This window comes from Balaenoptera borealis, assembly GCF_965194805.1.
Source record: "Balaenoptera borealis genome assembly, chromosome: 3".
Lineage (NCBI taxonomy): Eukaryota > Metazoa > Chordata > Mammalia > Artiodactyla > Balaenopteridae > Balaenoptera > Balaenoptera borealis.
In genome coordinates this window covers 24,987,171-25,014,046 of record NC_138866.1, presented here as the reverse complement: position 1 = coordinate 25,014,046, position 26,876 = coordinate 24,987,171, and the positions used below count along the sequence as shown (strand labels likewise).

At 41.3% G+C, this 26,876-nt stretch overlaps 1 protein-coding gene across 1 annotated transcript in view; it reads right to left on the bottom strand.

Moving 5' to 3' along the window:
* Positions 1-11,701: 11,701 nt before the first annotated feature.
* The window catches only part of ALKBH1 (alkB homolog 1, histone H2A dioxygenase), a gene marked incomplete at its 5' end in the record, with an annotated part of 30,073 nt that continues 14,898 nt past the window's right edge, over positions 11,702-26,876 (bottom strand). Inside the window, 3 exons of the mRNA XM_082384739.1 lie at positions 11,702-12,888; positions 13,740-13,933; positions 23,545-23,635. Coding sequence (XP_082240865.1) covers positions 12,459-12,888; positions 13,740-13,933; positions 23,545-23,635 — 715 coding nt within the window. The 3' untranslated portion in view covers positions 11,702-12,458. The remainder of the gene's footprint in view (positions 12,889-13,739; positions 13,934-23,544; positions 23,636-26,876) is intronic.

Here is a 26,876-nt window from a genome sequence, read left to right as displayed (position 1 = left end):
GGCTCAGTAGTTGTGGCACGTGGGCTTCAGTAGATGCAGCACGTGGGCTCAGTAGTTGTGGCACACGGGCTTCAGTAGACGCAGCACGTGGGCTCAGTAGTTGTGGCTCACAGGCTTAGTTGCTCCACAGCATGTGGGATCTTCCTGGACCAGGGCTCGAATCCGTGTCCCCTGCATTGGCAGGCGGATTCTTAACCGCTGCGCCACCAGGGAAGCCCGAGGCTTGGGCTTTATTTTTAACTTGAAGCCCACGGAGGGGTGTGTGGGGAGCTTGAGAAATTTTGCTTGTATTCGAGGTTTCTAAGCAAAGAACAATAGGATCAGATACGGGTTTTGGAAAGTAGGTTCTGGAAGAGGTGTCCATTCAGGAGAGTGGCCAAGAGCCTCTAGCTGTTGTCCCTGGACTGGTCACTAGAGGGAGGCCTGGACTCAGAAGTGGCGCCTCACTGCCTGTTGTTGCCAGTCTGCTGGTCCCTGGCCTAAAAGGGATGCTACAGAGGCAGTCAAATCCTGACTCACATCAGCCCTTCGGCTGAGGCAGGCTTGCTAGATTATGGACAAGCACACTGGCAAGTTAGGAAGAAAAGGAACACCCCCGGTATGCTGTGGGCACCTTGACCTCCATCTTACAACCGACCTCTCATCTCCCTCCCAGCCCATCTTCCTTCTCTTCCTGCCTCGCCTCCACACCATGTGTGAGGACACCCCAGCCTGCATGGCCAAGCTTTGTCCACACTCCAGCAAGTAGCCTGCGGGCCCAGGGGTGCATACACTGGTGGGAAAATGAACCTGAGGATGAGGCCTGCAAAGGCCCAGGGAGCAGGCTTGGGCCATTTGGGAAGATTTTGGGATTCTGGGTGCTCAGAGCACAGTCTAGAAAGAGGTTAAGAGCTCTGGGTAGGCACCTCTGTTGGGCCTTGAGGAGAGGATTGTGGCTAAAGCAGGGAGCAAAGGATGTGTCCTGTTTCACCCAGATCCTGAGCGAAGGATTTTGTGTTATTTCTGTCTTTCCACGTGATATCCAGCTTGAAGCCCAGAAGCTAGTGGGCAGTAAAAGCTGTTTGAACAAATGGCTTCTCCTTCTCCAGCTCTTGACTGGCTTCTTGTGTGAGAGAGCAGAGTCACTTTTCCTTTGTCGAGGACTCTGTGGTTTTAAGAAAGATCCCGAGTTCTTTGACACTCTTCTGGAGAGATGGAGCTCAATTCCCCTTCTGGGCTGGACTCTCTTCTGAAGAATACAGAGAAAGTGATGGTGTTCGACTTTGGAAACTAGGTTATAAAGGCACTGTGACTTCCTCCTCTGTGTCAGTTAGATCACTGCTCTGGTGAAGCCCTCAGCTGTGTCAAGGGGGCCCTCAGGCAGTCCTGTGGAGAGGCTGCGTAGGGTGGAGCTGAGGCCTCCTGCCAACAGCCATGCTGGAAGCTGATGCTCTAGCTCTGAACAAGCTTCAGACGAAGGCAGTCCTGACCTGCAGCCTCATGACCATTCAGCTAAGGTGCCCCTGGGACACAGTGTGAGATAATACACGTTTGTCATTTTAAGTCACTAAGTTTGGTGGTAGTTTGTTATGCAGCAATGGATAACTACTGCAGGCTTCAAGGGGTTCCCAAAAGTTAGCATTCTTATTTCCTGCCTGGGTTTTGCATAAGTTAAGACATAAACGAAATGTGCAAGATGAAATATCACCTTTATTGGTAGTAAGAGACCAGTCTTTAGCCAACTGAGTCTGCTAATACTGAGACCCAGAATTTAAGCAGACGTACCCACCCAATCCCAACACTGAGTGGAGACAGTCCTTCCCCTCGCAGAGGGGTCCTGCCCTATAAAAGTAAAAGCAAGAAGGTGGGAAGAAGGTTTACTCAACAGGTGGGCTCACACCCAAGAGAGACAAGATGTGGGCCGAGTCAAGGATGCCCAAGTTTTCTTTCCAAAATTAACAGTAAGTCACTACTCACTCTTCACCACTCTACTCACCAGGGCAGGAGGAGCAGTGGGGCAGAGAGAGTTCCAGAAGTTCCACTAATTAAGCTTCCTTCACCAGGAGGAAATGTCAGGAGTGAGGCAGAAGTTCCCTCCCTCATATCCTTCCTTTCTGTCTGTGGTCCTATCCCATGCACGTGACCTGTGACCTCTTTCTTCCCTCTAGGGTTGGCACCCCTGGCATCTTTCTAATAGAGTTATTCTTATGCCTATTGTGTCCTGGGAACTTGATGCTTTGCACAGCGCTCTGCATATAACAGGCCCTCACTCAGGACATACTGGGAATCACGAAGCTTCAAATTGCCATTTTGAGACTGAGGTTTTCTATTTTCTCTTTAGCTTGCCCTCTTGTTCCTAGCCTTGGGGGCACTGTTTTATTAAATCATCAGTGCTGATGAACAAAACCATCTTTGCAGGAATATTGTATAAGTGTGAAATCATCAATCTTCTTTTTTTTTTACAAAGACCTCATCAAGGAGAATCATTACATTTTATGGGTGAAAATGTGGTTCTGAAAATTACTTAATGATCAGCAAGCAGTGGCAGAGATCCAGAAGAGAACAGAAAATCCTGTCATCCATTTTGATAGCTCAGTAATAATATGCACGTCTATTTCACATATACAGCTATTTCAAAGTCTGATAACATTTATTTCTTATCATTGGGAATCTAGTGAAATAGCTATACTTTCTTTGCTCTTTCTCTAAATTTATTTACCTATGCCTTACTAATGGACATTTAGGTTATTTCTGATGGTTCACCGCCACAAGTATCATTGCTACGAACATCCTTGTGCTTTCAGGTCTCCCTGCCCTGATCCGTCCTGTCCCCTGCAGCCTGAGTTAAGGGAGGGGCAGGAACAGAACCTCAGTAGGTGCTTAGGGGCCTCTTGGTAAATATACCTGCAAGGTTTTGGCCTAACCCCTTTCCTCTCTAGAAAACAAAGAAGCATTTGTGCACCGGGCCACCACTGTTCCTCTCTCTCTTTCTTATCTTCTTGGGCATCATGAAAGGGTTGGAGATGACGCACAAAGATTTATAAAGGAAGATGGAGATACGGCTGTGTGTTAGGAACGCAGGAAAGCATATGGACCCTGGCAGGCTTCCACGTGGACCTGTACGGGGGCTCTGCACTCATGTAGCCCTTTAAATTCCCTGGAGGGCTCTGTGCTGTCTGGGGGTGCTTTTGGAGTCCACATGATTGGCCGAGGGGTTGCAGGAAAGCGTATGAGCTTGGGTGTCTGTGATGGGGAGGCAGGCGCAGGAATGGGCTTTGCTTCTGCAGAGGGACTTCTGCCAGAGGTGTGTGTGTGTGTGTGTGTGCATCGCGGGGGCTGCTGACAGGGAGCTACATGTGCCTGAGTGTGGATGTGACCAAACTCAGGGATATGCTGCTGTTAAATGAAGCGAGGCATTGCCATGGCAACACAGCTCTCTGTTCCCAGCCAGATGCCAAGCCCTTAAATTATATTTTTCTGGCTGAAAGCGCCTCAATCACCTCTGGTCTCCCAAGCAATGGGGGTGCGGGGGCAGCAGATGCCTCACCCTCATCTCCAACCTTTTCACAAAGCCCAAGAGGTGATAAGCAGGGGAGGTGTCATGGGGGCACTGATGAATCTTGTCTGGGGGAGGCCCTGGGAGTAGCCTCTGGTGAAGGGGCTTGGGGACAGCCATGGATAGGCCCCCCTTCTATTATCTCTGGGTCCAGTGATCTGGGGTTAACATTCTCCAGCACTTCATTCTAGAAGGAAATTTGAACAATGAACGTCAGTAGAGATGCCAATCATTTCTTCTGCTAATCATTTCCTTTCCTTCCACCCATTATCCTTCCTTTGATTTTGATGAGCAAAGTATCCCTGTGTCCCTGGCCACAGCTGACCGGACAGTGGGAACATGAAGAATACCAAGCGGATTCTCCTCCAGCAGTCTGGATGGGGGTTAATTATCTATTTGCAAACAGCCTGGAAGGTTTAAGGTGCAACTTGGGGGCAGCTTTGTGTAAGTAAAATCAGCAAAAAGGGTCTGCGGTCCCAGGAAGCGGACACCGGCAGAGGGAAGCAAAGACCAGAGAGGGTGGCGGAGGGAGGGAAATGTGGCAGTTGCTGTGGTCCAGGGGTCTTTCCTGCTTCTGGTTCTCAGGGAGGGTCTGTGCATTTCCTGCCCTCAGATGCTTTTTGTAATTTGGTAAGTTTGTGTCTTGCAGTGGAATGGTCCCTGATTAAGGCATGAGGAGCACTTGCATAGGGTTTGGTTGATGATGCTGGAAGTGCCTTTTCTCACCACATTCCCACTTAGGATAAGCAGTAAACTCCTCAAAAAAGGTTGCCTGGAAAATTTTCAATTGTGCAACAGTATTTTATTGAGCAGCTATGTACCAAGCAGTATTCTAGATGTTAGGGAAATATCAGTGAACGAGACAGAAGAGAGCCTGCCCTTAGGGAGCTTGCTCTTTGGAGGACACAGATAATAGAGTGAACAAAGGACATGATAGCAGACATTGCTAAGGGCTATGAACAAAACGAATGAATCATACAGAATCATAAACTATTAAGGTTTGAAAAAGTCCTCAAATTTTCCAGATGCTTTTATTCCCACAAGACCAAAGAAACAATAGAGATAATAAATGGCCTTTAGCCAGTCAGGAGGGTAGTGAAGCTACGTCCAGCTCATTCTTCGCCAGCTTTTATGTTCCTTCCTGTAGGAAGCCTTTCCCTCCCAGCTCTCTGTTATATGCCCCTCCTGTTGCACCTTGCACTTGGCTCATCACAGCATATTTTATTGCCTGTTTACGGAGGTATTTTTCCCACTTACTGTAGGACCTGAGGGCAGAAACAATGCCCATCACATTCGCATAACACAGTGACTCACACTGCATAGATGCTTAATAAATAGTTGCTGGATTAATAAATAACAAGGGCTGCTGCCTGACAGACAGCAGCAACACTGATGTTTCTTCAACTCCTGTAGGCAATTCTTCTACCATGCGACCCCTCCAAAGGCAGGAGTAGTTGGATAATGACACAGACATGGCATGGTTGTCTTCAGAGATAGAAGAATCTTCCATGGCCAGAACCCAGGCAAGGTGGTTTGTTGACTCTTTTACAGCTGTTGAGATTGGAGCCTTTGTGTTGAGCACCTCTTAAAAACGAAGGCAAAGCATTTAGGGCCTCTATCTGGTGGCTCTCAGGAAGTGCTTGATTCCTGTTGATGGGAGCAAATGGGAGCAGCCGGCCATCAGTTGGGCACATTTTCAGGCCTGATCTCACTTTGTAGACAGGACAGTTCACATCTAACAAAAGGGAACACACGCTGAACCCAGGAAAGGTACACGCACATGAACACCCACCAGTGTGCCCCCAACAGCAGATTTTACCTCTCCTCCCTCTTTCCCTCACCTAACAAATAGTAAATAATAAATCTTAGGGCCCTGTGGACTTCAATGCTATCTGCCCAGCCATGTCCCTAGAATACAGTAATCTTTTTCAGGGGAGGACTGTGGCCCTCGCCAACTGGTTCAACCTTAAGGCTGACTGTTTACTGCCCTAGCAACCAAAGCCCACGCTGGTGTTTCCATGGCGGAGGTAGAACAAGGTTTCCAGGCACGGCAAGCTACCCGAGCTTAGGACAGACACAAACATGATGGAGGTTGGTTCTCTTGCCTGGATGGATAGGATCATACATTCCCTAGTCAGCCCATGGAGAATCCCAACCCAGAAACCAGAACTAAAGCCTTTGTGGGAGCAGCTGAAACTGGTTGCTTTCTGCATCACTTAACACAGTACCCAATCTTATTTATAATAGGAAACTTCCAGAGAGTTCGGAGATTTATTTCCTCCATTTTTCATTACTGCATATAATTCTTTACAGGGTTTGCTATGCATAATTAAAAAAAATTATATGAGTAATACATAAATATGTTCTTATAAAAGAAATCAGACCACACAAAAGCATATAGAGTAAAAAGTCCCTTCTACCACCTCCCAATCCCTCTCCTTCCCACTGTTACGTTTGGATGTATCTTTTCCCCCATCTTTACACACATGTATGTGCATATACAGGTAATAGTCTTGTTTAGTTTTTACATTTTAATTCATACACTGTACACAGAATTTTGCTATTTCATGTTTTTCAATAACCAATGTGTCTTGGAGCACTTTTTTTTTTTGGCCACACTGCGTGGCATGCGGGATCTTAGTTCCTGGACCAGAGCCCCCTGCAGTGGAAGCGCGGAGTCTTAACCACTGGACCGCCAGGGAAGTCCCTTGGAGCACTTTTCATGTCAGTACATTATTGTGAAGGGCTCCATAGTATTAATACTCCATAGTGTGTATGAACCATAATTCAAATAACTCTTTCCCTACTGATTAACATTTGGGTTGTTTCTAGTTTTCCACTATTTTGAACACTGTAATGAACATCTTTTTACACATATCATTGTGTCCCTGATAGGCATTTCTATAAGGAAGATACCTAGAAGTAGAATTGCTGCGTCAAAATTTAGCTAAACACTGATTATAATAGCTTTATCAATGTAAATTTCATTTTCACACATCCCACCAACCCTGGGCATCCATTCATTCAACAAATATACAGTGAGAAACTACTACGTGCCAGGCACTGTTCTAGAAAACTAGGGCACATCTCTGCCTCAGGGCACTTAGAGTCTAGTGGGGGGAAACAATATTATTTCCTTATTTCTTAAAAATAAGGAAAAAAGAAATTACTATTAAAAAGAAATTATTATTTCCTTACTTCCTATAATGTTTTATGTCATAAATGCTATGGAAAATAGAGCGTGGTAAAGAAAATGAGGAATGGCAGTGGGGTTGAGGTTTTGAATAGGATAGTGAAGGCAGGCCTCACCCCGGTGATTCTGAGCCTTCCTTGAAGGAAGCGAGTGCAAATCTCAGAGAACAGAGTGTTCTAGGCAAAGGCAAGTCCAGCTCAGAGGCCAGGGATGTGCTTGGTCTGTTCAGAGGGGCAGCAAGGAGGCCAGTGTGGCTTGAACAGAGTGGGCGAGAGGACCAAGAGGACATGGGGGGCCAGATGGGGAGGGACTGGTAGTCAACTAAAAGGGCTTCGGCTTTAACTCAGCGCAACAAGTGACATTAGAAAGTTTTGAGCACCAGAGTGACATGAGCTGCCTTACGTGTTAACAGCCTCTCTCTGGCCATAGTTAAGAATAAACTATGAATAAACTATAGGAGTAGAAGGTAGGGACAAGCATGGAAGAAGTCAGAAGGCTATTGCAATAATAATCCAGTTGACGGATGATAGTGGCTTGGGTCAGGGCGCTACAGGCAAAAAGAAGGGATTAGATTCTGGATACTTTGAAAACAGAGCCATATTTACCATTAAGAAATAGGGTGGAAGTAAAAAGAACAGTCAAGAGGTTAAAATCTCCTTAGATTTTCCAAATAGATGGGTACAAACATCTTACTTACTTACATCTCATTGCTTTAATTTGCATTTCTCTAACTAACCCCTCCTTACCCTCCTCTTTCCCTTGGTTAACATTGATTTCCTTACCAACAATCTTGCTTACTGGGTAGCCTTGCTGTTTAGCCAAACTCTGAGATTAATTTCTCATTTTAGAAGAACAGCATTGCAGACCTGGTAGGTAACACAGGATTACTTGGTCAAACCTCCTTAAAGGTGAGAAAACTGGGTTGCTCAAAAAGGTTAACTGAGGCTCAGTGGAGTGACTTATTCAAGGTCACACAGCTAAGTGTTGGAGCTTTATTAAAATCTACCTTTCCTGATAACCACTCTATTTCACTTTCCATCGTCTATACCATCTTATCTTAGAAATCCGTTTTTCCAATAAAACTAATTGAGAACCAGCAAACTCATTTCCATGAGGGCTCAAATTTGGATAGGATAGTTGATCAAAAGGATTGTCAATAAAAACTTACTACGCAGGCTAAGAAACTAGATTTGCGTTGCTTTTTCCACTGTAATCTTCAAAGCAGAAAACAGGTGAGGTGTCTTTTCTGCCTAGCTCTGCCAGCCCCTCATTCACACTGAGATCAATAATCATTCCTCGGGCTCCTTTCCGCCTCATTACCATTCTAATTTGCCTTAGTAGAATCTACCTAGGGTATTAGGGTTTTATTTTTTTTCCCTACTCTAGTAAACCAACCTTTTACATGAAGGGAAAACAGAAAAGGGATAAGACCAGCTTATCTCAGTAAAAAAGGAATTGGGAAAATTAGAACATGGCAAGCCAAGTCTTAATGAGTTTGTCCTGTTCAGCACATCTCTGTCTCACTGCGGGCCTGGGATGCTTTAGGAAAAATCTGATGTAGGGTGCTGGAAACAGGCAAGAGGCTCTACTGAAATAATAAGCAAGCAGTAGTGAGAAGATCCATCTTAGCCAGATGAAAGGGCCTCAGACTGGAATGGAGCTGATGAGGGCAGTTAAAAAGGTGAGTGGACACTCTACAAAGCTGCTGCTGCTGAGTGCAGTGTGTGCCTTACCTGCCCCTTCCAAAAATTCATCACAAAGGCCTTCTTCAAAAGAGCAATTTACGCTGGCGATAGAAAATTTGGGAGATGTAAGATTATAACCCTCCAGCCTTTTCTGTGCATACAAATTGTGCATACAAAAAGCACTGGTAAAATGCTTGTGCATTCTGTTGTTAAGCTGTTTTTCTCAGTTAACATATTGAGCATTTCTTCTGATTACTGAATATGTCTCTAAAACGTGACTGATAGTTGTTATATAGTATCTTATTACATAAAATAGTTTCCTCCAACAAGCTCCTCTTGTTAGACAATGTTGATGTTCCTAGATTTGCATTCTAATATATTTCAAGTAGAGACAGAATTACAGGGTAAAGGACTATCTTTTTTAATTGGAAAAAAATTCAAGCATGTATTCTTTATTTAAAAAATGACTTAGGGACTTCCCTCATGGTGCAGTGGTTAAGAATCCGCCTGCCAATGCAGGGGACACGGGTTCGATCCCTGGTCCGGGAAGATCCCACATGCCGCAGAGCAACTAAGCCCATGCGCCACAACTACTGAGCCTGCGCTCTAGAGTCCACATGCCACAGCTACTGAACCCCGCGTGCCACAGCTACTGAACCCCGCGTGCCACAACTACTGAAGCCCGCATGCCTAGAGCCCGTGCTCTGCAACAAGAGAAGCCACCGCAATGAGAAGCCTGCGCACCGCAACAAAGAGTAGCCCCCGCTCGCCGCAACCAGAGAAAGCCCGCGCGCAGCAACGAAGCCAACGCAGCCATAAATAAATAAATAAATTTATTTAAAAAAAAAAAAGACAAAAAAATTTTCAATGTAAAAAAAAATAGAAATACAGAAAAGCACAAATAGAAGAAACATCAACTATAATCCCACTATCATTCACACTTTGGTGTACATATCCTTCCAGTTTTTAAAAAATATATAAACAATCTATACAGAATTAGGTTACTATGCATGGTTTCATAACTGGATTTCCTCATTAAACACAAGTATTTCCTCCTATCTTTACTTGTTCTTCCAAAACATGAATTTTAATGGCTATAGTTTTCCTCTGTATGGTTATGTCATTTCCACTAGGATATAAGCACCACAAAAGCAGGTACTTTGTGCAAATCAAAGAACAGTGCTCAATAACCATTTATTGAACACATACATGAATTTAATCAACCAACTCCTTGTTGCTGGATATTGAGCTTATTTCAAACTATTGTATTCTTATACAAAAATCTTGCAGACAGCTCTAATTACTTCCTTAGACTCAACTAGGAGTGAAATTTATTGGGTCAAATGGTACACATTTTAGAACATAATTAGGATGACCATATAATTTATCATCAAACCAGAATCCTTCTGAGAGGAAAAGGGAACATCATTCAGGACTACCCTGGCCCAACTGGGATGTACAAAAGAATTACAGGTTACATGATGCCAAACTGAGCCTTAGAGGTTATAGCAAGTTACACTGCCACTTGCAGAGCATCAGAGTGCCAGTTTCCCCAGACCTAACATTTTGTGACTCCACTCTTGATACCACATACATCCTAGAACAGAGTATCTACCCTGGCATTTTTGATATAAAATAATAAAGAAAACAAAATATCTTCCCCTTGATGTTTTCTCTTGGTTTCAGGTTCCTTTCTAGGGGTCTGGTTTCCTTTCTAGGTGTTGGCAAACGTTTGCTGTAGAGCCTGGATCATATCTTTTAGACTTTGTTGCAATTATTCAACTCTGTCATTTTAGCATGAAAGCAACCACAGATAATCCGGAAATGAATTAGTGTGGCTGTGTTCCAATAAAACTTTATTTATGGACACAGAAATTTGAATTTCATATAATTTTCATGTGTCACTAATATTATTCTTCTGAGCTTTCCCCCCCACCATTTAAGAATGTACAAACTATTCTTAGTCCATGGGCAGTACAAAAACAGAGGGTAGCTCATAGTTTGCTGACACCTGACTTAGAAAACATCTGGTAGACAACTAAAACAAACTTGGTGGGGGGGGGGGGATAATCCTCATTTAAATGTAGAAAAATCACCAATTTTTCCTTTTTCCTTGAGCTGTATAATTTCTGCTGTCAAAGTATAGTTGCATTATATACATCTTCAACTATATGTGCCTCACAGAAATATACATAAAAACGAGAGAGAAGTGAACTGTGCAAACAATTCTGCTCAGCCCTCTCCACCCCCCAAATGAGTCCAGGAGCACATCCCTAGAGGAAGCGTGGGCTGGCAGAGAGGAGTCTTCCATCCTCTTGTCTGGCCTCAGTTTCCACATGCTTCTCACAGCATATACATCTTGCTTGATGGAGTGTGAGTTTACAGTTTGAACATGTATTTTTTGTAAAATATTGACCCTGAACACAAGCTAATACCTTCATCTGATAATCAACTGACTAAAGAGCAATCTTCTAATGCTGAAAGATAAGCTGACTGCTGGATTTACTAAATGACATGTGTTGGTGTTCAGTGGGTCACATATAATGTACAGTGTTCATATAATGTACATTATGAAAAATTTAAGGGATTTTTCCAGCGGTAATTTTAACTATATAAAATTATCCTATCACGAACAAATTTTAGAACCTATGTATGTACACATAAAGGATGAACCTGTTAATTTTTATTCTTTCAAACAAAAAAAACCTAACAAGGATTACAATATAAACTCAACATTCAACACTCATAAGAAAAAAAAGGCAGGACAGAGGAGAAATGCAAATTTGGCAAGTCGTGTCGCAAGCAGCAGGTATCAAAGCAGCTTCTGGTCAGTTGTCCACACAAACAAATAAGCTGGGATGTTTCTACGAGTCCAGATAGTAATAAAATATTGGCAATATTATGTATCTAGAAAGGAGCACTAAATTTCCATTATTGTTTGAAATAGCAATATCCATCTAGGAAGATGGTAATAAATATTTTCATTTTATGAGTGAGGAAACTGAGGCCCACCGAGACACAAGGTAACTTAAAGGCTCAGGGTATACCGAGCTGAGCTGGTGGGGGTACACAGATTAAACTCAGTGTTTCGTGCATTTTCCATGCTGTCTACAACACAAAAAACCACAGTGACTGGAGTATCAAGGAATATTCTCTCCTGTGAGACAGCCACAAAGAATACTTAGGGCAGAAATAGCTAGAGGGCTTCAATAGCATGAACAATACAGCAGGTGAAAACAGGAAAAAACGAATCCCAGATACACTTACCCTCAAACATAGATACAGATCTTTAATTTAAAACTGAGTAAGTTTATTCACGGGGAAAACAGTTACAGAACACCCTTAGGACTTTTTTAGTCCAACAATTAAAATTGCATTTAAAAGCCAAAGGGAAGAGTTTACAGACCTGAAAGACATCTGGAGAAACTACTGTCCCTCTTTCCTTGGGTTTATATATATTTACCGTTTAGGCAAAAGAGATAGCTGTGATTAATGTCTTTTCTAGGAGATGTGATTTCCAGTTCCATTGTCTTAAGTGTACAGGATTTTTCTGTGAAGGCCAGAGAAGATCAAAGAATTTGGTGTTGATTGGAAGAATTAAGAAGGTAAGACTAATGGCTGGTTCCTGGAACCACAATTTTACCACAAATCACTAGATGGGGTGGTGGAAGGGGAATTATGTTTTCCATCAATAAAACCTGAGGTATTTAAAGATTCCACACACATGGAAACTCACGTCTACCTCGCTCAGAGATAACGGCGAGGCTGAGAAGGCTGTTGTGGGAGCTCATACCTCCTTGGACTTCTCACATACGTTAGTGCCAAAACCTAACCGGGACTGGACCGTGTCAAGCACTTCTCTGACCAAAGTGGTTAATCAGTTTTCTCTTCAGGATGGGTTCCAAGGCAACAGTGTGATCAATGATGAGTTTTTCCCCGTCTCTGCTTTTGGCCTGTCTTTGTGCTGAAGTCTGTGGCAATACAAAACAGCATGGTCATTTACTGTTAAGACCTGCCTGAGTAAAAGAATGGGGCTCTCCAAGTCTCAGCAGTCAGGGTTTAACCTAGCTCGTTTTACTTGGCTATTCTCATCATCCAGATGGCAGGAACCCTCTGTGGTGATGTCTCTTTTATTCTCCTCCATGGGTTCCAAAGGGAAGTCATGACCTATGGCCAGCACCTGCCGGACAGTCATGTTAACACGAGCAGTTTTCAAGTAGCTGGCGCACACCTGCCAGTCCTCCACAGAACAGGGCTCCACCACTGCGTCTCTGGGGAGGTCAGCTGGGAGAGGCGTCTCTAGGCAGCAAGGCAGGCTCTCCCCTTCCGGACTAGGAAGGACCCTCGGGACTGCATGGTTCAGCAGGCGGCTGAAACCTGACATTACCATGATGTCACCACTGTGCATAAACATGGGGGTGGGGGCTTCATCTCTTTTGAGGCCACCCAGGAGAAAGATGGCAGACTGTCCGAAGCTATAAAAAAAAAAAAGTAAAACAATACACATAGTAAGTTTCTGTCACTAGCCATGATTGGGAAAGTTACTGCCCACTGCTTTTTTTATTTTTTGGTTGCACTGTGCAGCTTGCGGGATCTTAGTTCCCTGACCAGGGACTGAACCTGGGCCCACGGCAGTGAAAGCATCAAGTCCTAACCACTGGACCACCAGGGAAGTCCCAATCCTCCTTTTTAAACCATGCTAAGATCCTTCTTTTCTGGCTTGTGTCTATGAGCGACCAGCCCGTGATCTGCTACTTAAACTTATTATAGCCCACAAAACTGCTGCAAAATAAAATCTGAAGCAATTAAATAAGCAAATTAAAATTTATTTGGGTCCTTTACTATATATTTATCATTCCTGTTCACTTTAAAGATAAGGCAATTAATAAAAGATTCTGTTCATGCACTTTCCTCATGAGATACAGGTGCAGTACTTTGCAAAAATATAAACTTACATTTAAGGAGACAAGGAGAGTAAACTATTCGGGCTTCTGTGCTTTGCTCTTCTCTATTCCGAAAAGGTTGCTCACTTTGCCTTACGGCCTTTACCACTTATCTATTCCACAGACACTGACAATACCTCTCATTACAAAAGACAGACTCCATGCATCTTAAACAGAAATATTCATTGTAATTTGGTCATTACTCTAAAAGGACTAGGCTAATTTTACTTATGATACATGGCTAAGATGCCCAGAAATGAAAGATTATAGAGTCCAACCATTTAAAAAATTTAATGTCTTATTTATTTATTTAAGCTTAAAAGTTCTTTAGAAAAAGGAATGAAGTGATAAAAAGTAATTCAAAATCCCTAGACCCAACTTACCTGAACGAAAGCAGGGGTTTGGAGTGATCTAGTTCAGATTTGTCTACGTGGATTCCTAGTGTGGAGTCTAATCGGTAGTAATTCAGGATACCTGCTTCGGCTCGGAAACCCTGAAATCCACAGGCAGCGGCTACTTGCTCTGAGAGGAAAGCCAGGTCAGAAGGGAAAGGTGTATAATGATCTGCTGAGTATTTCTTTGATAAAAGTAGGGAGAATAAGAAAAATAAACAATGATCTCAGGAAAATAGGAAACTGTGGCATAAGATTAATTACCACTTTAAAATCATCTAATTTACATGTAATATAGTGATTGATTGATTTACAATGTTGTGTCAGTTTCTGCTGTACAGCAAAGTGATTCAGTTATACCTATGTATACATTCTTTTAAATATTCTTTTCCACTATGGTTTATCACAGGATACTGAATACAGTGCCCTGTGCTATACAGTAGGACCTTGTTGTTTATCCATTCTCTATATAATAGTCTGTATCTGCTGACCCTAAACTTCCAATCCCTCCCTCCCGCATGGCAACCACAAGTCTGTTCTCTATTACATGTAATATTAATATAGCATGATTTACCCACCCCTTAAAATTTTTTTTATTGAGGTATAGCTGATTTACAACATTACATTAGTTTCAGGTATACTACATAGTGATTCAAAATTTTTTTTTTTTTTTTAAAGATTTATTGATTGATTGCTATGTTGGGTCTTCGTTTCTGTGCTAGGGCTTTCTCTAGTTGCGGCAAGCGGGGGCCACTCTTCATCGCGGTGCGCGGGCCTCTCACTGTCGCGGCCTCTCTTGTTGGGGAGCACAGGCTCCAGATGCGCAGGCTCAGTAGTGGTGGCTCACGGGCCTAGTTGCTCCGCGGCATGTGGGATCTTTCCAGACCAGGGCTCGAACCCGTGTCCCCTGCATTAGCAGGCAGATTCTCAACCACTGCGCCACCAGGGAAGCCCCCAAAATTTTTACAGATCATACTGTATTTACAGTTATTATAAAGTACTGCCTATATTCCCTGTGCCGTACAATATATCCTTGTAGCTTACTTATTTTATACATAGTAGTTTGTACTTCTTAATAGCCATCCATTTTTGAGGCAACCAGTAATCTAATAATGGGTCAATTCAAAATACTGAGCACCTATTATATGGTAGGCACTGTGCTATGCAGTGATAAATCAGGCAAAGTCACGCTGTACAGAGTCAACATATGAAGCAATTACACCTCTCTCTGGTATACTCCACTCCCAAACAGGATAGTTCTCTTAGGGTAAAAGGCAACTCAAAACTATCACTACCAAGGGGTGCCTAAGGAAACACGCTGACTAAATGTTATGTAACCTGGACGGGATACTGGAACAGAAAGTCCATCAGTTAAAAATTAAGGAAATACAGATGAAGTATGGATTTCACTATTATGATAATGTATTACTGGGACTTCCCTGGTAGTCCAGCGGTTTAGACTCTGCACTCCCACTGCAGGGGGCCTGAGTTTGATCCCTGGTCAGGGAACTAAATCCCACATGCTGCAACTAACAGCCTGCATGTCACAACTAAAAGATCCCGCATGCAGCAACGAAGATCCCACGTGCCGCAACTAAGACCCAGCGCAGCCAAATAAATAAATAAATATCAATATTAAAAAAAAAATAATAATGTTTTACTATTGGTTCACTAATTGAGAAAAAGGTACCATACTAATATGACGTTAATAAAAGGGAAAACTGAGTGTGGGGTATTTGGGAACTCTGTACTACCTTTTCAACTTTTCTGCAAACCTAAAACTATACTAAAATACAAAGTTTATTTAAAAAAAAAAAAAAAGGAAACTCAAATACTATAGCCAGTTTGATTTTGGACCCCTCAGCCTGCAACGTAGTTTCATGTGATTTCACTGGTCAATCTGATGGGATGACATGCTCAAAACATCTGAATTTAAACCGACTTACACTGTGGTCAAGGCAGGACCTTAAAATGGAAGTAATTTTCAGCACTTACCCCCTGAACTGCCTCTATTTTTTGTACCTAAGGATCATAAATATTCTTTTTCTCTTAAAAAACAAAAAACAAAGGCCAGAACACTCTCTCTACAAAACATATACAATTTCTGAGAATGACAAGGCAGCAGCCTCCTACGCAGATGAGTCTGAGGGCTAGTCTGGCTATGTAAGCCAGCAGCATCCTGATACTCTTCCTTGGTTTGATGCTCCTCTCTCATTCCTCCCGTTACTCAATCAACCTCAGATCTGGTTAGAAAATCCACTTTTGTCTCACATCCCCACTAGTGTCCACTAGTCACAGCTCTGGAGAGAAGTGAGCTTCTTTTTTTTGTCTTCAGCAAGTGATTATTACTGGGACAAAAGACAATTTGGTACACACCTGCTCCAAAGCACAGAGGATTCAATACAGCAGAAACAATCCATTAACGGGAATGCGAACAGTAACAACAACTAGAAACCTAACATACACACACTAATCTTTCATCCACATTTAAAAAAACGGCCTTCAATATATTTTTGTTATTTCAGTATATTAATATACTTATTTCTTGTTTCTCTTCCTCTTCCTCATTTTTTTCTTTTTTTCCTTATTAGTCATCCATTTTATACACATCAGTGTACACATGTCAATCCCAATCGCCCAATTCATCACACCCCCACCTCCACCCCCGCCACTTTTCCCCCTTGGTGTCCATACGTTTGTTCTCTGCATCTGTGTCTCAACTTCTGCCCTGCAAACCGGTTCATCTGTACCATTTTCCTAGGTTCCACATATATGCGTTAATATACGATATTGGTTTTTCTCTTTCTCACTTACTTCACTCTGTATGACAGTCTCTAGATCCATCCACGTCTCAACAAATGACCCAACTTCGTTCCTTTTTATGGCTGAGTAATATCTCACTGTATGTATGTACCACATTTTCTTTATCCATTCGTCTGTCGATGGGCATTTAGGTTGCTTCTATAACCTGGCTGTTGTAAATAGTGCTGCAATGAACATTGGGGTGCATGTGTCTTTTTGAATTATGGTTTTCTCTGGGTATATGCCCAGTAGTGGGATTGCTGGGTCATATGGTAATTCTATTTTTAGCTTTTTAAGGAAGCTCCATACTGTTCTCCATAGTGGCTGTATCAATTTACATTCCCACCAACAGTGCAAGAGGGTTCCCTTTTCTCCACACCCTCTCCAGCATTTGTTGTTTGTAGATTTTCTGATGATGCCCATTCTAACTCGTGTGAGGTGACACCTCATTGTAGTTTTGATTTGCATTTCTCTAATAATTAGTGATGTTGAGCAGCTTTTCATGTGCTTCTTGGCCATCTGTTATGTCTTCTTTGGAGAATGTCTATTTAGGTCTTCTGCCCATTTTTGGATTGGGTTGTCTTTTTTTAATATTGAGCTGCATGAGCTGTTTATATATTTTGGAGATTAACCCTTTGTCTGTTGATTCGTTTGCAAATATTTTCTCCCATTCTGAGGGTTGTCTTTTCGTCTTGTTTATGGTTTCCTTTGCTGTGCAAAAGCTTTTAAGTTTCATTAGGTCCCATTTGTTTATTTTTGTTTTTATTTCCATTACTCTAGGAGGTGGATCAAAAAGATCTTGCTGTGATTTATGTCAGAGTGTTCTTCCTATGTTTTCCTCTAAGAGTTTTATAGTGTCTGGTCTTACATTTAGGTCTCTAATCCATTTTGAGTTTATTTTTGTGTATGGTGTTAGGGAGTGTTCTAATTTCATTCTTTTTACATGTAGCTGTCCAGTTTTCCCAGCACCACTTATTGAAGAGACTGTCTTTTCTCCATTGTATATCCTTCCCTCCTTTGTCATAGATTAGCTGACCATAGGTGCATGGGTTTATCTCTGGGCTTTCTATCTTGTTCCATTGATGTATATTTCTGTTTTTGTGCCAGTACCATATTGTCTTGATTACTGTAGCTTTGTAGTATAGTCTGAAGTCAGGGAGTCTGATTCCTCTAGCTCCGCTTTTTTCCCTCAAGACTGCTTTGGCTATTCGGGGTCTTTTGTGTCCCCATGCAACTTTTAAGATTTTTTGTTCTAGTTCTGTAAAAAATGCCATTGGTAATTTGATAGGCATTGCATTGAATCTGTAGATTGTTTTGGGTAGTACAGTCATTTTCACAATATTGATTCTTCCAATCCAAGAACATGGTATATCTCTCCATCTGTTGGTATCACCTTTAATTTCTTTCATCAGTGTCTTACAGTTTTCTGCATACAGCTCTTTTGTCTCCCTAGGTAGGTTTATTCCTAGGTATTTTATTCTTTTTGTTGCAATGGTAAATGGGAGTGTTTCCTTAATTTCTCTTTCAGATTTTTCATCATTAGTGTATAGGAATGCAAGAGATTTCTGTGCATTAATTTTGTATCCTGCAACTTTACCAAATTCATTGATTAGCTGTAGTAGTTTGCTGGTGGCATCTTTAGGATTCTCCATGTATAGTATGATGTCATCTGCAGTTTTACTTCTTTTCCAATTTGTATTCCTTTTATTTCTTTTTCTTCTCTGATTGCCGTGGCTAGGACTTCCAAAACTATGTTGAATAGTAGGGGTGAGAGTGGACATCCTTGTCTTGTTCCTGATCTTAGAGGAAGTGCTTTCAGTTTTTCACCATTGAGAATGTTTGCTGTGGGTATGTCATATATGGCCTTTATTATGTTGAGGTAGGTTCCCTCTATGCCCACTTTCTGGAGAGTTTTTTATCATAAATGGGTGTTGAATTTTGTCAAAAGCTTTTTCTGCATCTATTGAGATGATCATATGGTTTTTATTATTCAACTTGTTAATATGGTGCATCACATTGATTGATTTGCGTATGTTGAAGGATCCTTGCATCCCTGGGATAAATCCCACTTGATCATGGTGTATGATCCTTTTAATGTGTTGTTGGATTCTGTTTGCTAGTATTTTGTTGAGGATTTTTGCATCTATATTCATCAGTGATATTGGTCTGTAATTTTCTTTTTTTGTAGTATCTTTGTCTGGTTTTGGTATCAGGGTGATGGTGGCCCCATAGAATGAGTTTGGGAGTGTTCCTTCCTCCGCCATTTTTTTGGAAGAGTTTGAGAAGGATGGGTGTTAGCTCTTCTCTAAATGTTTGATAGAATTCACCTGTGAAGCCATTTGGTCCTAGACTTTTGTTTGTTGGAAGATTTTTAATCACAGTTTCAATTTCATTACTTGTGACTGGTCTGTTCATATTTTCCGTTTCTTCCTGGTTCAGTCTTGGAAGGTTATACCTTTCTAAAAATTTGTCCATTTCTTCCATGTTGTCCATTATATTGGCATAGAGTTGCTTGTAGTAGTCTCTTAGGACGCTTCGTATTTCTGCCATGTCTGTTGTAACTTCTCCTTTTTCATTTCTAATTTTATTGAGTCCTCTCCCTCTTTTTCTTGATGAGTCTGGCTAATGGTTTATCAATTTTGTTTATCTTCTCAAAGAACCAGCTTTTAGTTTTATTGATCTTTGTTGTTGTTTTCTTTGTTTGTATTTCTGCTCTGATCTTTATGATTTCTTTCCTTCTGCTAACTTTGGGTTTTGTTTGTTCTTCTTTCTCTAGTTCCTTTAGGTGTAAGGTTAGATTGTTTATTTGAGATCTTTCTTGTTTCTTGAGGTAGGCTTGTATAGCTATAAACTTCCCTCTTGGAACTGCTTTGGCTGCATCTCACAGGTTTTGGATCATCGTGTTTTCACTGTCATTAGTCTCTAGGTATTTTTGGATTTCCTCTTTGATTTCTTCAGTGATCTCTTGGTTATTTAGTAACATATTGTTTAGCCTCCACGTGATTTGTGATTTTTATGTTTTTTTCCCTGTAATTCATTTCTAATCTCATAGTGTTGTGGTCAGAAAAGATGCTTGATATGATTTCAATTTCCTTAAATTTACTGAGGCTGGATTTGTGACCCAAGATGTGATCTATCCTGGAGAACGTTCCGTGCGCACTTGAGAAGAAAGTGTAATCTGTTGTTTTTGGATGGAATGTCCTATAAATATCAATTAAATCTATCTGGTCTATTGTGTCATTTAAAGCTTGTGTTTCCTTATTTATTTTCATTTTGGATGATCTGTCCATTGGTGTAAGTGAGGTGTTAAAGTCCCCCACTATTATTGTGTTACTGTCGATTTCCTCTTTTATAGCTGTTAGCAGTTGCCTTATGTTTTGAGGTGCTCCCATGTTGGGTGCATATATATTTATAATTGTTATATCTTCTTGGATTGATCCCTTGATCATTATGTAGTGTCCTTCCTTGTCTCTTGTAACATTCTTTATTTTAAAGTCTATTTTATCTGATATGAGTATTGCTACTCCAGCTTTCTTTTGATTTCCATTTGCATGGAATATCTTTTTCCATCCCCTCACTTTCAGTCTGTATGTGTCCCTAGGTCTGAAGTGGGTCTCTTGCAGACAGCATATATATGGGTCTTGTTTTAGTATCCAGTCAGCGAGCCTGTGTCTTTTGGTAGGAGCATTTAATCTGTTCACGTTTAAGGTAATTATCGACATGTATGTTCCTATGACCATTTTCTTAATTGTTATGGGTTTGTGTTCGTAGATCCTTTTCTTCTCTTCTGTTTCCCACTTCGAGAAGTTCCTTTAGCATTTGTTGTAGAGCTGGTCTGGTGGTGCTGAATTCTCTTAGCTTTTGCTTGTCTGTAAAGCTTTTGATTTCTCCATCAAATCTGAATGAGATCCTTGCCGGGTAGAGTAATCTTGGTCGTAGGTTCTTCCCTTTCATCACTTTAAGTATATCATGCCACTCCCTTCTGGCTTGTGGAGTTTCTGCTGAGAAATCAGCTGTTAACCTTACGGGAGTTCTTGTATGTTATTTGTCATTTTTCCCTTGCTGCTTTCAATCATTTTTCTTTGTCTTTAATTTTTGTCAATTTGATTAGTATGTGTCTCGGCATGTTTCTCCTTGGGTTTATCCTGCCTGGGACTCTGCGCTTCCTGGACTTGGGTGGCTATTTCCTTTCCCATGTTAGGGAAGTTTTCGACTATAATCTCTTGAAATATTTTCTCGGGTCCCTTCTCTCTCTCTTCGCCTTCTGGGACTCCTATAATGCGAATGTTGCTGTGTTTAATGTTGTCCCAGAGGTCTCCTAGGCTGTCTTCATTTCTTTTCATTTTTTTTTCTTTATTCTGTTCCACAGCAGTGAATTCTACCATTCTGTCTTCCAGGTCACTTATCCATTCTTCTGCCTCAGTTATTCTGCTATTGATTCCTTCTAGTGTAATTTTCATTTCGGTTATTGTATTGTTCATCTCTGTTTGTTTGTTCTTTAATTCTTCTAGGTCTTTGTTAAACATTTCTTGCATCTTCTCAATCTTTGCCTCCATTCTTTTTCCGAGGTCCTGGATCATCTTCACTATCATTATTCTGAATTCTTTTTCTGGAAGGTTGCCTATCTTCACTTCATTTAGTTGTTTTTCTGGGGTTTTATCTTGTTCCTTCATCTGGTACATAGCCCTCTGTCTTTTCATCTTGTCTATCTTTCTGTGAATGTGGTTTTTGTTCCACAGGCTACAGGACTGTAGTTCTTCTTGCTTCTGCTGTCTGCTCTCTGGTGGATGAGGCTACCTAAGAGGCTTGTGCAAGTTTCCTGATGGGAGGGACTGGTGGTAGGTAGAGCTGACTGTTGCTCTGGTGGGCAGAGCTCAGTAAAACTTTAATCCGCTTGACTGCTGATGGGTGGAGCTGGGTTCCCTCCCTGTTGGTTGGCCAGTGTCCTTGTCCCCACGGTGAGCCACAGCCACCCCCTGCCTCTGCAGGAGACCCTCCAACAGTAGCAGGTAGGTCTGGTTCAGTCTCCCCTGAGGTCACTGCTCCTTCCCCTGGGTCCCGATGCACACACTACTTTGTGTATGCCCTCCAAGAGTGGAGTCTCTGTTTCCCCGAGTCCTGTCGAAGTCCTGCAATCAAATCCCACTAGCCTTCAAAGCCTGATTCTCTAGGAATTCCTCCTTCCGTTGCTGGACCCCCAGGTTGGGAAGCCTGATGTGGGGCTCAGAACCTTCACTCCAGTGGGTGGACTTCTGTGGTATAAGTGTTCTCCAGTCTGTGAGTCAACCACCCAGCAGTTATGGGATTTGATTTTACTGTGAGTGCACCCCTCCTACCGTCTCATTGTGGCTTCTCCTTTGTCTTCAGATGTGGGGTATCTTTTTTTGGTGAGTTCCAGTGTCTTCCAGTCGATGATTGTCCAGCAGCTAGTTGTGATTCTGGTGTTCTCACAAGAGGGAGTGAGAGCACCTCCTTCTACTCTGCCATCTTGGTTCAGGGCTGAGAAGCGAGCTTTAACTTCACATTAAGAAAGACTTTTCTGAAAAGTCTTTGATGGATGGCCAAGCCTCTTCAGTTGGAATCTGTTTTACTTTTTTCTTCTTTTCCTGAACTGCAAATAAGAGCTCCTATTTAATTTCTCAAAACTAAGGGCGTAGTTAGAGAACTTTAAGGTTTTCTCTACCGTTTTGTTTTAGTCCTTCAGAAGACCAGCCACTTACAGCTCCTGTTCTAGCACTAGATTGCCTCTGCTATAATGAAAGAATTACCTTTTTGGGCTTTCATCCCTATCCAAACTGTCTATGTACTACTCTTCTTTCTTAATTCTCTTTCTCGTTTTCTGATTACCCTTTCAGTGTGTTTGATAATTTTCACTCCATGTTTTTCTTAGTAAATGAGGTCAACTTATTCCTTGGGGAATAACAATATCTACAGTAAAATTAATATCATAAAGAACAATAAGCTAACATTTATGGTGTTAATACACTTAACTGCTTAGACTAGCCAGGCACTGTTGTTATTACTACAAAGGCGTTAATCATTTAATCCTCACAACCACCTTATGAGGGAGGCACTATCCATACTGAAGCCAAGATTCAAATCCAGGCTGTCTAACCCAAAGAAAACCACATGGCCATTTCCCCAAATACAGATGTCTAGTTTTCCATTAAATCTAATCACTGAAAATAAGAATTTTATCATGAATAGCTCTGAGCAACATTTACCATTATTTTGAGTAGTTAACATATTTATTAATGAGCTGGGTTGACTGAAACTATGGAGCTCTTAAAAAGTAACTGATTAGTAGGAAGATGGTCTATACCAATTTGCTTTATCCAGTTTACTCTCAGAATTAGTCCTTCCACTTGGTGGCAAACATCTCACTGAGAAAAGAGGCACTGAGATGCCAGCGATAAAGGAGGCATTTTCTGAATTGTAGGGGTCAGGAAAGAAGAAATTGTACCTCAAGAAAACATGGAACTTTGTTAACTGTAGGACATTCTTTCCCATCTCTCTCCTGATCAGACCTTATATAGCAGTCAAAGGCGTCTAGATCTTGAAAGTTCTTTTGTGAGTTGATGGAAGAGAATACCAGAAGTACATGGAGCTTCTTTTACTCCAGGCACATAGTATGTAGAAAATAAATGATCAACAAACACTAAATAATAATGGAAATAAAGATTGTAATTGAGAACTGCTCTTGAATACAGTAAAGAAAAATCTGTATCCCTGAAACCTCCCCAGAAGAAGCACCAATGACTTCTGAGAAAATAATATAACCTGAGAACATATGAAAAAGTAATTTTCTCTTGATAAATTATTCATTCCTCTTGAGATACCATAACAAGAGGATTTTAGGAGGGAATAAATAAAAGAAATCCTTCCGCAAATGTATAATCTGATACTTTAAGCTTGGCCAGGAAGAAGTCAAACTATGTGGCCCAAAAAGCATAAAAATGGAAAAACAATGGAATTAGCAAGAAAATTTGAATACCTTATTGTCCCAGTTATAATGGTAGCCTAGGGTCACCCAGCGTAGTTTCTCTAGTAAACTTCGGGGTCTCCGTTTATTCACTTCTTTATACCTGCAAAGATTGGAGACAAAAGATGATTTATTCATTTCAAATGGCAGCAATAGCCTGTTGTATGGATCCTGGAGTCTTAAATTTGGTATTCTATATAAGCTGTTAGCCAAGATCTCCACAGGGGAAATTAGAACAGAAATGAGTTGACCAAGAATACAATACTACTAAAACACACGTTAGCATTTCTAATTTCTAATCGTTGGTTCTAAATCCTCTGCTGAATGGGATCAATTTTAAATGTCAAATCTCCAGCATCTCAATAATGATAAAACAAAATGACAACAGAAATGCCTTTACCTGTCCATGGGAAATGGGACAAAGAGCCCTACAGATAACTGAAAATTTGGCTAACAGAACATGTTCAGTTTGGTTTGCCAGAAGCAGGATGTGATTAATTATAGCTATCACTATGTCTAGAATAATGTGGCTTCCCAGAATTGTAGTTTGGGGGAAAAAACATTTGGCAAAATACAGTATACAATCAAAAATTACTGGTTTAACATGACTTCTTTAACCCCATATTAACAACTTAAGATAACTGAGGCTCAGCTAACAATTAAGGGCCACTGTAATTGATTTGGTTTCTGACATTCCCTTATTCAAACCACAGGAGGTTTCTGTAAAATGGAGGTATCCTTTCTGTAATTATATCTTGTCTAATCAAACCTATGGGATTAACTACTCTTTTTCTTTTTTTCTTTTTTGGCCATGCTGCGTGGCTTGCGGGACCTTACTTCCCCGACCAGGGATTGAACCCAGGGCACTCGTCAGTGAAAGCACAGAGTCCTAACCACTGGACCATCAGGGAATTCCCTAACTACTCTCCTTCTAAAGAGGAAGCTTGTTTGTTTACCTCTAAATATCTAAAAATACAAGAATGCTAGGTCTAATCATTTTATTTAGTTTGTTTTTTCTATGTAATTTACATCATTAATCAAAAAAAATTTTTTTGGGGTCTAAGAACCACTGCTCTTTAAAAAAGAAAAGATTAGGCTGCTTTAAGGAGTTTATATTTTGACAGGAGATGACGGATAAGTATAAGAAATGAGGGGAAAATTTAAGGTAGTATAAAATCTAGCACTAAACTGAATAGCACAAGACTTGGAAGGCCACTAGAATTAAGAAAAAGGAGAGCTCAAAGTCAACTGTCTAATCAGTTAAGGCTTCATGGCAGAGTTGGGGAGTTGAGTATGGCATTGAAGAATGGCCAGCATTTAAACAAGGAGTGATGCAATAGGCAATATAGGCACAAAGCATGAACAGAAGCAAAGGATTTATTACAGGCTTACACTGTAAGTAGCACTCATCTTGAGGTCTGACAAAGTTTACAGAATAGATGCTATCTGTCCTCAAAGAGTTTACATTCTAAGGAAATTGCCACACAGACATACATCAAGACCAGTAAGTAAATAAAAAGAATGGATCAAACACTGATATATTTAGGACAGCTGTGAAGAAAAGAGGCGTAGCAGGTCCAACTGCTATCCTTTGAAAGCACTGCATATTAGGTTGGCCCTTGGCAAGCATCTGGAACTTGGATTCTGGGGAGGTTCACACCACTGCCAGGACTCACTGTGCCTACACTGTCTCTATAAACAATACAGTTTATGCTGAACACCTGCCTCCCCTCTGGGAGTCTGGATTTTGGTACCTGTCAGGCAGAGACTGCCTAAGTGCCATCCCCTAGTAACAATCTGGGCACTGAGCTTCTTTAGATCATGCTGATGCTGCTGGTCCAGGAACCACACTTTGAGAAACACTATTCTAGCCAAAATTAAAAAAGAAAACTCTGTCTCTTTCTAGCTCAATAAGAGATCATTTTATTCTTGACAAAGAACCCCAAATCAGATTGATCTGTACAAATAAAGATAACAAGGCAGCTCTGAAAACTTGACGGCATTTTAGACATTTGATATGGCACCAATAAGCTGCTTTTCATCAAAAGATTGGGTCTAATGTTCTTTAAGAACAGAGTATACATTATTATAATTAACATAGGTTTATGGTGTTAATAAAATTATCAAAATTATAGTAACAACCAAACATGAAGATATAGCCTATAGCATACCCTATAAAATTTAGTTTCTTTTTTAGGAAACCAAAAGAACATGTCTTTTCTACCTTAACTGTATCACTATAAAAAAGGCTTTGGGTATTGCCTTATATTATAGAGGGGGATAGGTCCAGGATGCAAAAGAAGCCAGAGAAGAGCCATACTTTCACAAGCATTAAGCCCAGTCCTCATAACAAAAAGGAAAAAAAAAGCTTAAAGACGCTTAGTGAAAGAACAGTTGTGATCACCGAGTGTGCCATTTTGAGGTGAGAATGTGTGTGTGTGTGTGTGTGTGTGTGTGTGTGTGTGTGTGTGTGTGTGTGTGTATGTATGTATGTACATAATGTGTTAGACCCAGGTAGGTATGAGATTCTATCCCTTATTTCATATTCTCTTCTGAGAACTTGACTTCCATTCTTGCCTTTGTATAGAATTTCTGGAAGGAAAGTAGCAACAATTGTTGTAACACTTGCCTTCAAGATGTGAGAGCAGGACTGGCCAGTGCTAGACATTTCTTGTCTTAGTACCACTTAGGGACCTTTCTGGTGCCCACAGGCCTCTTGGGTAACAAAGATTCCAAAAAATTCACTTGAACATTGTGAATAGTGTAAGGCCCAAACCAAGTTTCACATGCTCCCAGATCTTTTTCAAACAGAAAATACTGAGGGATTAATGAAAGGATGGGTGGGCTGTTCTTTTTTTGTACCTGATTTGTCCAAAAAAGAAGCCAAGAAGGCTCAGTGCCAGTGGAGCCACTTATCCACCCTAAGGAATGCAGGGAATATGTTGGCACCTAACCTAACTTTAAATCTTCACCCAATTATCCAGAAGAATGTTTTCAAGCAGGTGTGACCCTAATTATTGGTTCTCACTGCAAACAGAAACATGCTGCCCCTCCAGGCACTAGCTGGAGGATGATGGATGGGTGGGCTGGCACCTTCTCCCCTGGTGAATGTGCCCACCCAGCACTTTGCTCACTTTCTGTCAGGGGTAAAAGCTTGATGTAAGCGCTGGCATTTCTTTCAGCAGTCTCATCCTATAGCACTGCTTTCAACTGAACCCTAACTGGGTGGAAATGAACTCCTGTCCTGCTTGTCCACTCTCTGTGCAGTGGGTAAGCATTGGTATTTTCTTTTCTTTCTTGCCTCAAGGGACATTAGTGAACCATTGTGAAAGCAAAACTACTCA